The sequence below is a fragment of the Eschrichtius robustus genome, chromosome 11 (genome assembly GCF_028021215.1).
Source record: "Eschrichtius robustus isolate mEscRob2 chromosome 11, mEscRob2.pri, whole genome shotgun sequence".
Lineage (NCBI taxonomy): Eukaryota > Metazoa > Chordata > Mammalia > Artiodactyla > Eschrichtiidae > Eschrichtius > Eschrichtius robustus.
Genome location: NC_090834.1, coordinates 112,573,677 through 112,588,524, shown reverse-complemented (window position 1 = coordinate 112,588,524; position 14,848 = coordinate 112,573,677). Strand labels below are relative to the sequence as shown.

Sequence of the window (14,848 nt, the reverse complement as noted above, 5' to 3'; positions counted from 1 at the left end):
CCGGGCCCTGGCCGTGTCTGTCCCTGACCTGCTTCCTTCCGGAAGCGGGGTAGGGGTTCACTCTCTCCCCAGGTTCCCCACCAGCCTCCACAGGGAGGCCCATCCCGGATGGTCCGGGTGGGGCGAGAAGCTGCTCTGTGCCTCCACCCACGCCCCCGTGAGGTCCACACGTGTTGGGGGAGGGGCTCCTGATATTGGCCGCGTCAGCGTTTTTCTGGAAGCTTCCAGTGTGCCAGGCCGCCCAGGGAAGGCAAGCTCTGCCGGCCCCCCTGCAGGCCTGTGCCTCCACGGGCCCGGGCGTGGCAGCCCCCCGCCCATCCCCCCGGCAGGTTTGGTGGGACAGCCCAGCGCCGGGCAGGGGAGGGGACGCGTCCTGGTGACAGGCAGGTCCTGTGGCGGGACAGGACACTCAGAGCCGGGAGGATCCCCGGGGCCGGATGGCGCGGTGGGAAGCGCGTGGGTGACGGCCCGCGGCTCGGCTGATAAGCAGTGCTCGGCCTTGGCACTGGCCCCCGCCTTCCCGGCCACTCGGAGCTGCCCCCGGCCCGGCCCCTGCGAACACCGCTCCCGCTCGCACACCTGTGCAAACATCCGCCCGCCGGCCGGGAAAACGGCCCCTTTGTGCCCGGCTTGGCACCGGTGCCCCAGCCTCGCCGTCAGCTGCGGCCCCGGCCTGGCCATTGTTCCCGCGGGCCCGGCACCCCCGCCGCCCAGCTCCTGGGCAGACGACTCCCATTCACGGCGGTGGCGCCCCTGCAGCTGTCTAGGCGGGTGGAGCGGCCGCGGCTCGAGTTATGGGCTGTGCTCCTGGCACGTCCCGGACAAACAGCTCAGGAAGTGCGAGCCAGAGCAGCCTGGCTGGGGGCTTCGGAGCCAGCTGGCCACTGCGCCCGGCGGTGGCTCTCCCTCGCTGTCCTCTGCGTGGCTTCGTGGGCCACGAGGGGAGCGAGCCCGGCCCTGCCGTGCCCCGTGGCTCCCCGTCCGGGGCGGACAGACCAGGGTCTGCCTACCAGGTGGTGCAGCCTCCAGCACCTGGCAGGGAGAGGCCTGCCGGCCGGGCCACTGCCCATCACCACGCTGCGTCCACGCCAGACCGGCACCTCTGGCTGGGTGCGTGGGACAGACCCGAAAATAGGGCGTCTGGGCCGCTGGGATGGGCCATCTGCTGTGTTTCCTCTGCGGAGCCAGGGCAGGGGGGCGGGTTCCCGGGGGGAGTGGCCACTGCTGCGTGTGGACCCGCCGGGAGGGCTGTAGGTGCCACGGGGGTGGCCCCAGCGTCCTCAGCATCCAGGCTTGGCCGGTGTTTGCTGGACAAGTGAATGAATCAGTTGATGTGCCCGTAAGACGGTTCTGTCCATGGCCCCCAGGACAGCGGGTGCATCAGTGTCCTGGGGCGGCCACAACAAAGTCCCACAGACCGAGTGCCTTAAAATAACAGAACTGCATTCTCTCATGGATCTGGAGACCAGAAGTCCGAGATCAAGGGGTTGCAGGGCCGGCTCCCTCCGAAAGCTCTGGGGGAGGGTCCTTCCCGCCTCTTCCAGCTTCTGGGGGCCCCAGGTGTTCCTGGGTTTGTGGCCGCACCTTTTGTCTCTTATCAGGACACTGGTCACTGGGTGCCGGGCCCACCCAGGGAGCCCGGGACCATCTCCTCTCCAGATCATTAACCCAGCTGCATCAACAAAGACCCTCTTTCCAGATAGGCTTGTGTTCTGAGGGCCTGCGTGGACATGGATTTGGGTGGACACCCTTCAGCCCAGGACAGCGCCGTCCCAGGTGGACATCACGAGAATGTCTCTCCCCTCACCGAGCCTCGGTTTCCAGGATGAGGGTCCCCTCCGCTCCCGCTACCCCAGGTGGGGACGCCTGACCTGGGTGTGAGAGCTCCCCCCTCACCCCGAGTGTGGCGCCCCATGCCTGGCTGCCGAGGTGTTGGGGAGGATTTAAGACTTTTTTCTTCGCCCTTGGAACAAAATGCGTTTGTTTGTGTTAAAGTTTGAGTGGAGGGAAAAGCAGTTTTTGCGAACACGGCCTCCTCTGTTTAGTGCCCGGGGGTCTCTCGAATCAGAAGGCTGCCGGGCTCTGTTTACCCCCTGCATCTAAATTTAGAATTTAGAGTGGAAAGGCTAGAAGCCGCCCCTGCATTCAGCCACCATTTAAAACAAGAGTCTGGCTCCTGTTCATTCTCCTTAGCTGTTGGCTCCAGAAGGTTCTGGCACCCCAGGCTGGACTGCATCCTGGCAGAGTGAGGCCAGAAGGGTCTGGGGGCCGAGTGGGGGGCCTGGGTGAGGACAGGGCCTCCCAGATATTCACATGCAAGGCCTGTCGGCACCACCCAGTGGGTGGAACCAGGGTCCGGACCTCATCTGGAGCTGGGGAAACCGAGGCCCCGTGGGCCCGGGGGGCGGTGGGCCGGGCCCCCAGCCCTTCAAGGCTCTTGCTCTGCTTGGACTCCATGCAAAGCCCAGGGGTGCTGTGCAGCTAAGAACAGAGGGTCTCCAGGACCCCGGGTTGCCACCTGCCCCGATCCCATCCTGCACCTGTTGACAGTTGTGTATGGGGCTGAGACCATGGGGTCTGGGAGCCCAACCAGAGAAGGGCCTTTACGACTGGGTTTTGCAGGATGAGTAGGGGTCCACAGGGCAGGTCTGTCTCTCTGTACTTACTGCCCACTGAGGGACCCCCTGGGGCGATTTTCTTACATGGACTCAACAGGCCCAGTGAGGGGGGTGTTCAGCTCTTGTCATCCGGGGTAAGAACTTTCCAGCTTCAGCTCGAGGGAGAGAAACACGGTCAGCGTCAGGGACACAGTGAAACAGGAAGTAGTGGGGTAAAACGGGCGGGAGCGTGGTGTGAAGCCATCCTGCTCCACTGCTGGCCTGCTGAGTGGCCCTGGGCAGGTTACCGAGCCTCCCTGGGTATAAGCTGGGTGCCTACTTTCATGAGCTGGGGAGGGTTGTCAGTGAGGACACAGAGAGCCCAGGGTATCTGGCGCCCAGCGAGGATGCAGCAAAGGCTGGCTGTGAATTTTAGGGGCTGTTACTGGCCACGGTTCTCTTGGCAGCGCCCCCAGGCTGGCCGACAGGCAGTGACCCCCCCAGCCACCTAATTCACACTTGAGTGTTCGTGGCTGCCACGGCCCAGTCACAGCCCTTAGCCCTGCTGGTGCCCAGAGTCCAGCTCTGCCCCGGCCGGCTCCCGGCCTCTAACACCTTAACTCACAGAGTGGCCCCTCTTCGCACGCGCATGTGCACGTGTGCACGCCTATGTGTGTTGGCCCTTCCCGGCCCCCAGGGACCTGTGTTTCCCGCCAGGACGGCAGTGGGGCGCAGAGGGGTGGGCGCACCGTGCAGCCGTGCTGGGGCCAGGGCAGGGCATGTGACCGCTCCGTGCCTCGGTTTCCCCATCTGTAAAATGGGAGGCGGCAGGTCTACCTCCGAGGGCCGACGTGGGGCTCCCCGAGGGGACCACGATCCCAGGAAGGTAGTGACTCTTTCCGTTGCTTCCAAGACATTCCCTGGAGGACTGGGGCCTCTTGGCCGGGCTGGTCCTGGGCACCAGGCACATTCCGGCAGTCCCGCTCTGCGCTGGGCTCTGGGGCACAGCCGGGGGTCAGCCGCCCGGGGGTCTCGCTCTCGGAGGCTTGGCCGTGGTCGGTCGTGGTCCACACGCCGTGATTTCCCTGGGAGTCAGCGAGGGCCCCCTGAGGAGGACACATCGGAGCTGAGCCCTCGAGGCAGAGTCTCCTGGGTGAGGGGCCACGAGCCCGGCCGTGCTGTGGGGTGGGCGCGGCCTGGGCAGGGCCCGGGGTGTCCACAGCGTCCCGCCAGGCGCTGTGTGACGCTCCTGAGGGCCCCTCCCGAGGAGGGAGAAAGGTCTTGACCCCGTCCCCGCGGTCCGCACCCTTTCCCCGTGAGTACAGCGGCCAGGGCGCCGAGGCTTCCATAGGGAGAAGATGTGCTCACGTGACGAGGAGCCCTGGGCCTGCGTGGGTTTCTGTTCGTTTATTGACTTTTTCCTTTCTGAAAGGAGGCGGGCTTATTTGGGGGTATGTGTTTGCTTTTGTTTTTACCCAGAATTTGCAAGCCTGGCAAGGTTGTCCCCTCGGCCCTCATGTGCCGGCCTCTGTCCCCTTCACGGTGTCCCCTGCAAGCCTGGCCGGGGTCTCCTGGGGCAGCCCCACGATGGCTGGAGCTGGGGCCCCGGACCGCTGCTCCCACCCTTTGCTGTCCTGAGGCAGTCCTGCCACCCGCCCAGCCTCCCGTCTGTCCACACCTCTCCTCGCCCGAGGTGCCCTCTCCCTGGCCCCGTCCTTCCAGCCTCCTCTGGGCAGGTTGGTGGCCCGAGGCTGGGCGAGCCCCAGAGCCCTCAGCGCGGCAGCCTCTAGCCCTGGGCTTGTTCTCCGGCTGTCCCGGCGAGGGGCCTGGGGATAAGCAGGCCTCGGTTTGGTGCCGGCTCCGTCACTTAGCAGTCGTGAGACCCCCCCTGGCCTCAGTTTCCCCCTCTGGCAGATGGTCCCGAACTCACAGCATGGTCACGAGTTTGCCAGACAGAGGTGCCCCCCCGGTGCGAGCCCCTAGTGTCCACGTTGGCGCCGTCCTCACTCCCACTCCTGGCTGCCCATTCCCTCTGGACAGATGGCCATGGCCTGCAGGGTGGCGGCAGGCTGACCGCGTCCTCTGTGGAGCCAGGCTTCTGGGCTGGCCCTCCCGCTTCCCCCGGAGGCCGGCGTCCAGGAGGAAATAAAATGACACCAGCGCCATCTTCTCGTGACGCAAAGTGTTGGGGGGACTGGCAGGTCCTCTCGCACCTCCTGTCCCTGGAGGAGAGACACGGGTGACGGGGGACGCACCCTGGGCTCAGCACCCCGGCTGAGTTGTCTCCCCGAGTCTGTGCCCAGGGGACGTGCAGCTCTGCATTCCGGATCGCCTGCCATGGGGGGCCGAGTTCCGAGCACGCGGGCTATAAAACGGCCCATTCCTGAGCTGCTTGTGTCTGTGAATTCAGGAAAAACAAACAGCTCTGCGGGGATGGGCTGTTTCCTCAAAGAGCTGAAAGGATGTCGTTAACTTGACAAAGAAGGTCTGTGGCAGAGTCTGAGAAGCCAGGAGTGTGCCCTGCACCGCAGGGTGGGGGACACCTGGCCGGGGCTCCCCTGGCTTCTTCCTGCCGCCCGGCCATTGGAGTCCCAGCACCTCCCAGCCAGGCGGGCGAGGACATGGGGTCCCGCCTCCGGTGCTCCTGTCCGAGAAGGGAGGTGGCCTCGGGCGTCCCCACCCGCTGGCCTGCCCGCACCGCTCAGCCCCCAGGGCCTTCCAGGCCAACCCCTTTCCTCCTCCCACCTACGTCCGTTTCCCAGTTGTCTTGGAATTTTTTTTTTTTTTGGCCTTAATTTTGATAATTAGAAGGTTGTATCATGTGTTATTTGTCTTGAGGCCCGAGTTTTCCGGCACCCCTTAAAATTTAGCACCCTGGCGTGAGGGCCACACTCAGGTCCATCTCAGAGGTCACCCTGCCCCTGGCTCCCTGCATGGCTGCCATTCTCGAACTTGGAGTCACAGGACCCCTTGACACCCTTATCAGTGATTGAAGACCCCAGAAAGCTTTTGTTTACGGGGCTCACGTCTGTCAATACCGCATTAGAAAATAAAAGTTAGAAATTTAAAAATAGACCCACTGTATGTTTACACACAAATAAATAATTCTATGAGAACCATTTTCCGGAAGACACTGGACACGGCGTCTCGGACGCCCCATCCCATCTGCAGCCCTGATGTGCCTTTGCTCCGTGCACCCAGGTGCTGAGAGGCAGCTGCCGCCCAGGCCTCACACGAGGGGCGCAGACCCTCTGGGGGCTGCTGGCGAGGGGCTGCAGGTTCCCCTGGCCCCCTTATCTGCCTGCTGGCCTTCAGCCTTGCCCAAGGCCTCCGGCTGGCCTGCTCCGCCCTGCAGGTACCAGGCCGCGCTCCAGGTGTGCGCTGCCTGTGTGTGCGTGTGAGGCGTTGGGCCTAGAGAGAGCTGGGCTTGACGTGGGCACCGGCCCCTCTTTATGTGACCTCGCGCCATGTGTGGTACGTACACACGCCTGTGCCTCGTCACTGCCTTAGCGTGTCTCGGCGTGCGTGTGCGGCGCCCTGTCTCTGTGTCAGGCCATCTGTGTGTGTGCACACGTGCTCGGGCAGCACATTGGAAGTGGGTGTGGACGTGTATCTGAGGGACGGTGACGTTGCCAGGAAACACTCCGTGTGGCAGTCACGGGAGCCGGGACCACGGGAGCTGGGACCACGAACAGTCGCGTGGCGGGTGTTGGGCGGGCGGGCGCCTGCACCCGCGCTGCCCCCGGGTTGTGCGCTTTGGTGTAACCCGGGCTCCTGCACTGCGGTCCTTCCCGCTGCCCGGACTCCTGGTCACTCCTGCTTCCTGAGGGCCTCTCGCCTCTGCCCCGGGGCTTCCGAGCTGCCCTGTGTGCCTGTCCCTGTCTGCGTGGACACCTGTGCGGGCCCCAAGGACCCTGCTGCAGAAGCCGCCGCCTCCCGCCTGGGCCTTGGTCAGTGGAATCTGTGAAATGGGCCTCCCCAGGCCCTGCTCCCCGCCGGTCTCACGGGGCAGGGGGGTCTCACGGAGGCTCCGTGCAGAACTCCCCGAGCTGCCAGGGGCCGTCCTCACTTGGCCTGGGCTGGGGGCCCTGGAAGGGGGAAGCCGGGCTGCCCAGCACAGGGCTGGCGAGACCACGGGTTGAGCGCGTGTGCTGACGGGATGAGCTGGGACTCTGGGCGCCCTGGTCCCCCCGCCAGGCGCAGAGCGGGCTCCCCAAGCACCCAGACTCTGGCGTGGACAGGTGTGGGCCGCGTGGCCGGCATAGCCAGGGTGGCCTCTGAGTCCCTGCAGGATGGCGTTGTTGGGCTCACGCCGGAGGCCCCGCCGGGGAGCAGGCCTAGGGTGGGGCTGGGGTGGAAGCAGCCCCTCAGTCCCACTGTCCCGGCCCACGCCCTGGATGGACAGCTGCCCCGTGGGGAAGGAGGCTCAAGCTGCGTCTGAGTCCCTCTGAGAAGAGGGCAAACGCGGCATCTGGTGTCTGGGGTGGCGTCAGGAAGTGGCGTGTCATCGTGGCCGGGCTCTTTGCGGAGGGTGGGCCTCTGTGGGCGCTTCCGGCTTCCTGGGGGCCGGAGCACAGCGACATCGGTGGCCCGGTTGGCAGGCCTCCTGGGGACGGGGCGGGGAGGCTGTCCCCCGTCGGCGCCGAGCTCCCGTGTGTACGCTGGGGCTTGCTTCCTTTGCAGCGTTAGCGTGGGGGACCCAGACCCTGCGGGCTCGAGCACCGCGCTCTCAGCCGCCCGGCCTCTCGGTGCTGGGCTCTCTCGCTGGCCTCTGTTGCGCGGTGGCAGGTCTCGGATGGGGCGCGGGGCTCAGGCTGGACGGACGGACGCCCGCCCTGAGGTTCTGGGGCTTGAGGGCCGACCGCTGTCCCTCGTCCTTGCAGGTGACGGTCACCACCATCGGCTATGGGGACAAGGTGCCCCAGACGTGGGTCGGGAAGACCATCGCCTCCTGCTTCTCCGTCTTCGCCATCTCCTTCTTTGCGCTTCCGGCGGTAGGTGCTCCGTGTTGGGGGGACTTTCCACGGCTCCTCAGCCTCCTCCGGGCTCTGGGGCTGGCAGGGGGGCCCTGTGAGCAGACCACCCTCAGGGGGCGCATTCAGACCCCAGCTCGCCGGCCTCAGAGCCTCTGGAGGCCGCCGCCTTCCTGTTCCCGGCCCCCGGTGGGTCCTTTGGAGCAAGCGTGGGCGGCGGCAATCACCAGGCTTTTCATGGCAAATAGTGGGGTGCAGGCCGGCTCATTCGGCCGTGGAGGGTAGGGGTGAGGCGCCCTTGGTGGCTGCCACAGAACCGCAGAGGTGCAAGCGGTGAGGGCGGGAGCGGTCCTGCCCTGTGGCCTGGGGCGGCTTTGACCCCTGTCCTTCCTGGAGGCCGTAGACCATGGGCGTTAAAATCTCCTAGTTCACTCTGTGTGTATGTAGGTGCCTGCTAGGTGTGTGACCATACCGCGTGTGTGTATGCACTGTACGTGCACGTGTTATACATCATGCAGTCTGTGTGTGTGTGTGCGTGCGTCATGCACACGTGCTCCATGTGTATTTGTGTGCGTATGTATTATCTATGCACGTGTCACATAGGTATACGTACCGCGTGCATTTGTATGTGCTCGTGCATGTGTGTCACATATGTATGTTCTCTGTGTGTGGTACTCCTTAATGCACTGCATGTGTGTATTGCGGGTATGTGTGTCCACGCACGTGTGTGTCACGTGGCTGTGGTATAGTGTGTGTATGTATGTACACATAGAGCGTATGTACATGTGTATGACTTGCTCCCCTCTGTGGACAGGGAGCTCCCCCTGGTGAGCCGGCCCTTTCCATCCCGTTAGCAATCCTGGGGGGGCGCAGCAGCGGGTCCTGCTTGGGTGGGGCTGCCTTCTGCCCCACGGGCTGGGCCGGAGGCACCGACCTCCTCCGTGGGGCCGGCAGCGCCAAGCAGGCCACCGGTGCCCAGCCTGTCTCTCCACTCCCCCGTCTGCAGGATGTGAGCCCTGGTGTCTGTTCCTTCCAGGGGATTCTCGGCTCCGGTTTTGCCCTGAAGGTCCAGCAGAAGCAGAGGCAGAAGCACTTCAACCGGCAGATCCCGGCGGCAGCGTCGCTCATCCAGGTGATGGCAGCCGCCGCCGCAGCCTTGTCGCCGTCGTGTGGTGGTCAGTGTGCCCAGCTCTGTGTCGCCCGGGCAAGTACGAGCCGTGTCTGGTCTGGGAACGGCTCTCAGCCCTGAACTGACCCGGCCCCCGGGGCCGCCGAGACCCTCTCCTGTGGACCCTCCCGAACACGGAAGGGCCGCGTTCCGTGCCACAGACATGCCCACCTGTTGTAACTCCTGTCCTGGGAACCGTCGGGTGATGCCGATGGGGTGGGGGCACAGGAGCGTGGGAGCCCACCTTCCTCCATCCTGTGGGCCAGTCCGGGGGGACGAGGAGGTGGCCTGGCCAGTCCCGGATTTGGTCAGTCCTGTGGGCCCCTGGCCTCCAGCTGCAGCGGCCGCCTTGGTGCCTGTCTTCTCCCTCCTCTGTGGGCAGCCCCCGACTGCGAGGGAGCAGGACTGGGAGGGAGGAGTGAGGGGTCCTCAGGTGGCCGTTGCCCCCCAGGGTCAGGGGTCGGGCCTGCTTGTGCAGTACTGATGCTTCTGGGCCACTCCCAGCACCCACGGGGCTCCGTCCTCCCGGCCGATAGGAGGTGAGGACCGGTGACCCAAGGGCACGGGCCGCGCTCTGGGCTGATGGGCCAGCTTCGCTTTCTGAAGGCCTGGCAGCTGCCCCTACAGGGCCCGGGGCTCACAGTGCCGGGCCTTGCAGGCGGGGCAGGAGCGGCACCTGCCCTCGGCCCCTCGCTCCCCGCACCCTCCTCCCCGCCAGGCTTCTGGGAGGAGGCTGCCCCAGAGGCCCCCAGCCCAAGAGCAGTGGGAGAGGAAGGTTCCAGAGGCGGGCAAGCAGGCAGGCGGCCCCGAGCCCCTGGACACTGGGCTCCGGCACCCCAGGCTCCTGGAACAGCCTGGAGGACTGGGCAGCCCTCTCAGTGCCGAGCAAGGCTGGGGCACAAGGACCCCTGGAGACTCGTGCTCCGAGGGTGTCGGTCGGCGGCCGCCCGAGGCTGAGGAGCAGGCAGAGTGGGCGCGGGGCTACAGGGGGGGCAGCCAGGCAGGGGCCTGGAGCAGGGCTGTCATCGCGTGTCAGCGCGGCCGTGCGGCCCTGCACCCGCCGGCATGGCTGCGGTGCACAGCCTGGACCCCTCTGGGCACCCGGAGCCGAACGGCCCCCGGAGACCGTCTGGGGTCACGCCGGCGACTGCAGCTCAGCCAGGGCCTCTATCCTGTTCCTCGTAAGCCTGTCCGGAACCGCCGTCTGGGGCCGGACACTAATCCTGCACCGGAAGGAAGTGAAGGCAGCAGCCGTAAAGCTGGGGGCTCGGCCCCCCCCCTCAGGCCTGGCTTTATGGCGCCACGGCCTCCTCTCGGGGAGACCGTAAATCAGGCTGCAAATGGCCTGCCCGCGGAGGGGGCGCACTGACTTCCCGCGGGGCGTGTGTGCAGCCCCACACGAGCCTCCCAGGAGGCGGGAGAGGCCTGGAGCGGGGCCTGGAGGGCGGGACTGGGATGAGGGACGGTGGGGCGGTGGGGGGGGGGGCATGTCCACTGGGTTCCCGTCACAGAGGTGGCATCTCTGTCCCAGGAGCCCTTCCCCCCGGCATCTCTCTCTCCAGCTCCCACGGCCGGCAGTGCCGAGGCCCTCAGGGTGCGTCCTCCTACGAGGCTCCTGGCGCCCCCTCCGGCCCCCCCACCAGACGTGGCCTCCCCTTGGGTCTCCTCCTCCAGGCCACACCCTGGTGGTAGTCGCCGTGGGCGTCTCTAGAGTGAAGGCCTAAGACCTTCACCCCCAGGCCATCTGGAGGCCCCGGAAACTGTGGGTCCCTGGGGGCTCTGCCTCCTGGACACTCAGCCCCGCCTCCTGCTGGCCCTGGGGGGCCCTGCCCCTCCACGCCCCCAGTGACCTCTCCCCTGCGGCGTCCCCGAGGAGAGGCCGGCGACCAGGACGGGGGTGGGGGGCGCCCCGCGCCCCACGGGGGGACCGGCAGGTGGAGGTGGGCGCACACGGACTGGGGCTCACGGGCCCCTGTGGTGGTTGAGCCGCGTGCGACCGTCCGTGAGGCTGTGGGCTGCAGGAAGGGAACAGGCTCTTGGGGGTGGGGGCAGGCCCTGAGCCTGGGGAAGGGGCTGGTGGGCAGGGAGCCCCGTGGTCTTGCCAGAAGGGGGCCCAGGCAGGAGTGGCGGGCCGCAGCTCCCTGGGAGCCCCGTGAGTGGCTCCGCGGGTGACAGCCACTCCCTTCTGCTGGTTTCAGACGGCGTGGCGGTGCTACGCGGCCGAGAACCCCAACTCCTCCACCTGGAAGATCTACGTCCGGAAGCCGCCCCGCAGCCATGCTCTGCTCTCCCCCAGCCCCAAGCCCAAGAAGTCTGCCATGGTAACCAGCCCCCGCCTGCCACCAGGATGGGGCACTCACACACGGGCGGGGAGGCCACACGGCCACAGCTCACGGCCGGGATTTGACTCTGGTGCTTCAGCCCGGTGTGGCCCATGGTGCTGTGGGCACTGGGGTATACACCCCGTGCTGGGCTCCTGCCATCCCGGTGTCCCCAGGCTTGGGGGCTTGTAGGACTGGCCGCTCCAGGGCCAGGGCTGTGGGAGGTCCCGAGGAAGTACCCCGGGAACAGGACGGGCTGGATTCCGGCCAGCTGCTGGGAGAAGGCTCTTGAGAGGGCCTTGGTGTTGGGCTTTCCATGCTGGGCCTGGTGGGCCGCAGGCGCTGGAGGTGGCATCCTGGCTCAGGGAAGAGGGTCTTGTGGTCATAGGATAAGGGAGCTCGGGCAGACTTGAGGCAAGAGTCTCGTGAACGAAGGGTGTGGCCCGCCCCGACAGAGCTCTCCTTCCTGGCCTGCGCCCACACCATCCTTGGAGAGACACAGTCTCCCAGGTTCTGGTTGCCTCTGGAGCCTTTGCACCTGCTATTTCCTCTGCCAGAAGGTTCTCCCAGATCCCAGCATGGCCTGCTCCCCCCAGGTCACCTCCTCAGGGAAGCCTCGGCTGGCCTCAGTCTGTCCGCCCCGCCCCTCTGCTCTAACTCCCCGCTGGTCACAGCCCTGGTTACCACCTGCCCTGGGGTATTCCTGTGTATTTCTCTGTTTGCTAGTTTCCTGTCCGCCTGCCCCCCAGGCTGTGAGCTCCCAGGGCAGCCACTGGGCGGAGCCCCTCTGGCCGCATCACGCGCTGCAGCCCACTCTGCCTGTGTGCGAGGGTGCTGGCCTGGGCCCTGGCAGGTGCCCCGAGGGTGGTCTGGGGCCAGCGGACGGCCTGGCAGAGGACGCCCAGGAACTGACAATTTTATTGTCTGGTTTTTTTAGGTAAAGAAAAAAAAGTTCAAACTGGACAAGGACAACGGGGTGAGCCCGGGAGAGAAGATGCTGACCGTCCCGCACATCACTTGCGACCCCACGTCGGAGGAGCGGAGGCCTGAACACTTCTCGGTGGACGGCTACGACGGTTCTGGTGAGAAACCTTCACACAGCGTGAGGGGTGGGGACAGGGCCACGCTCAGCTCTGACCCAGGGCTGTTGGAGCCTCTGGGGTGTCCGGACGCCCCCTTCTCCCTCTCGCACTTGCTCTTGTCCTGTGGACAGCTGGTATTGTCGTGTCTGCTCCCGCTGGCCCACTGTCACCCGCGGACGTTCTCCTCTGTTCTGGGCTTCTGGGAGCGAGGCCCTGCCTCGCTCTTGCTGTGTGGCTGGCGCCCCAGGTCTGGCAGAGAGGAGGTGGCCCGTAGTACACGTTGACCCCCATTCCAGGTGGAGTGGGGCCGGGGGTCCTGAGCCAGCACCGTGCGTGCCTGCAGCTCTGCCCTCCTCGACGCTCTGTGCCTTTGTTCTCTGTCACTTCTGTGTCCATCCCTCCCCTCTTGGACCTCTTCCCGGGACCCCCAGAATGTTCCCGCATCCGCCAGAACGTTTCAGCTTACTGGTGGTTCAAGGGTGGTGTCACTGTCTCAAGCATGGCAGAGGGTGATGAGTTCATGTTGTGCTCATGGGCGGCTGGCGCCCCGTCCGCCCGGTGCTGGCTTTGTGGGCGGCCGACCCGCGATGTACCCTCCGCATCTGGTCACTGCTGGCAGAAGGGCAGAAAGTGTTCTGGAAAGGAGCCACGGCCTCTCCCTGCTCCCAAGGCTTCCGGTGGACGTCCTCTTTGGGAGCTGGGTGTGCAAGACCGAGCCTGGGCGCCCACCCTGCTGGGCGCTGGGCTGCCCAGGGCCTCATCACACACCGTCGGGATTCTGGCCCGGCCGCATCGCCCATGGGCCCCTGGGATGCGTTGCCTGCCTGCCCGCTGGAGTGGGTACAAAGGACAATTGTGACAACAGCTCCGGATTTGGGGCAGGACCATTGTCGCAGTGCAGATGGGGGCTTTCTGCAAATGCTAATGCGCAGGTCGGGCGCCGGGAGGAGCTTCGCTCGCTGTTGGCTGAATACGGAGCAGCCCGAAACGATGCGTCCATTCAGCCTGTTTGGCGTTATTAAGTCCTCAGTGATGTCTGCGGAATGTTAATGAGGTACAAGTGCCGGGGAAGTCGGGCGCCTTTTGTGGAATGCTCCCGCACGGAGGAGTTTTTTCTCTCCTGCCAACGCGATAAGTCAGCCCAGCCCAGAGCCACCGGATTTCTGGAGCCTGAGCTGTCGGCCTGGGTCCCGTGGGTTACCTGACACTCCTGAATCCTCCTCACCCGGAGGCTCTCAAGAGCCCTGGTGTGGGCGAAGGGGCGCTAATCCCGGGGCCAGATGCCATCACTGGGAAAGGCCTGCAGGCCCAGCTCCCACGCACTGGGGCGCGAACAGCCATGCTGAATTCCACCGCCACGCCAGTCCTAGGCCTTGAACCTGAACCTCAAGAATGGGGCGTGCTGGACAAAATCATCTCTGTCCCAGCACGCGGTACCTGCCCGCGCGCGCCCGCCTGCCCCCCTGCCCACGGCGCCTACCAGCCCAGGGTATCCCCTGCCCACGGCAGTGCCCGCCCGCACACCTCTCCCCCACCTCAGTGATTTCTCTCTGTGTCTCAGGCTCGCAGCTTTTCTGGGCTCCTGTCCTGAGACCCTCAGACCCCGTGTCCCAGGCAGAGCTGCTCCCCCTCGTTCGTGGGTTCTAGAGCCTTGTCTGAGCCGCTCTGATTTCCGGGTGGATGCCCGTCTTCAGGGGAGATCTCGTGAGCGGTGACAGGTGGCCGGGGCGGCCCGGGTCCCTCCTGCACGGCGCCCACCCCCCTGCAGGTTCCGGTCACTCGGTTGCTTGCGCCATCCTGACTCACCAGGGACTGTTCGCGCTCCTCGCCATCCAGGGAGGAAGACAGGCGACAGCACGAGGGCAGAGTGTGTGGGCCTCTGAGGGATGAGAACCTGGCTTGAGCCGGACGAGTCCGGGAAGGCTTCTAGGAGGAGGTGACATCAGGGCTGAGTGGAGCTGGCCGGGAGAGCGAGGAAAGGCCAGCGAATGGCAGGAGCATCTTGGACAGAGGTGTTCGGGGGCCAGCCACACCTCTGCGTGTCTCTGCCAGGTGACCTGGGCGTGGCACGTGGTGTCTGCGTTGGGTGGGGTGCTGACCGCACCCACCTCACATAGATGCCTGCGGGGCTTCTTCACCAGTCTGGCGGCCTTGGGCATGAGTCGTGACCCGGAGCCAGCAGGCATCGGACGGGGCAGATGGTGGAGGCCGCGGAGCAGGAGTGGCCATGGGTCAGCCCTGTGCCCTGCGTGGTTCCCTGGGGTGGCACGCACGGGGCAGCGGGCAGGACTTGGTCAGGGCCCACAGGCGAGACTCGGTGGCGGGCCAGCCCAGGGCCTGCAGCCATGGTGTCGGGGTGCGGATAGGGGGAGCCAGGCACCAGCTGGAGGTGGGACCTGTGACCTCAGGGGCTCCCAGGGCGACGGTGGAGCTGCGGGGGGCGGGGGGGGGGGGGGCGGGGTGAGGACACCGGGTGAAAAGAGAACTCTCACCACAGAGACTTCAGACAGAGAATTTCAGAGAATGACGGGCCCGAAGCCCACGTGCCCCGCTCCGTGGAGGGACCGCGTCGGAGGCGCGGAGGCCCTGCCCGCCTTGGGGGTTTGCTCACGTCTGATGGGCTTTGCCGGGGGTGGGGGGGGTCCGATCCTCTTGCCTTCCGCGTGTGGAGGCCGTGCAAGTCGATTCTGTCCTGACGGCCTGCCCG

The 14,848-nt window shown here is 65.9% G+C and overlaps 1 protein-coding gene across 3 annotated transcripts in view; it reads left to right on the top strand.

Moving 5' to 3' along the window:
* KCNQ1 (potassium voltage-gated channel subfamily Q member 1) overlaps positions 1 to 14,848 on the top strand; it is a 347,919-nt gene that overhangs the window by 95,637 nt on the left and 237,434 nt on the right. For 2 of the 3 annotated variants that reach the window (XM_068555036.1, XM_068555035.1), the window contains 3 exons: positions 7,481 to 7,591; positions 10,937 to 11,059; positions 11,997 to 12,141. In XM_068555036.1, the coding sequence (XP_068411137.1) occupies positions 7,481 to 7,591; positions 10,937 to 11,059; positions 11,997 to 12,141 (379 nt within the window). Of the gene's footprint in view, positions 1 to 7,480; positions 7,592 to 8,606; positions 8,703 to 10,936; positions 11,060 to 11,996; positions 12,142 to 14,848 lie in introns of all 3 variants that reach the window. The other variant, XM_068555033.1, reaches the window with a different exon arrangement.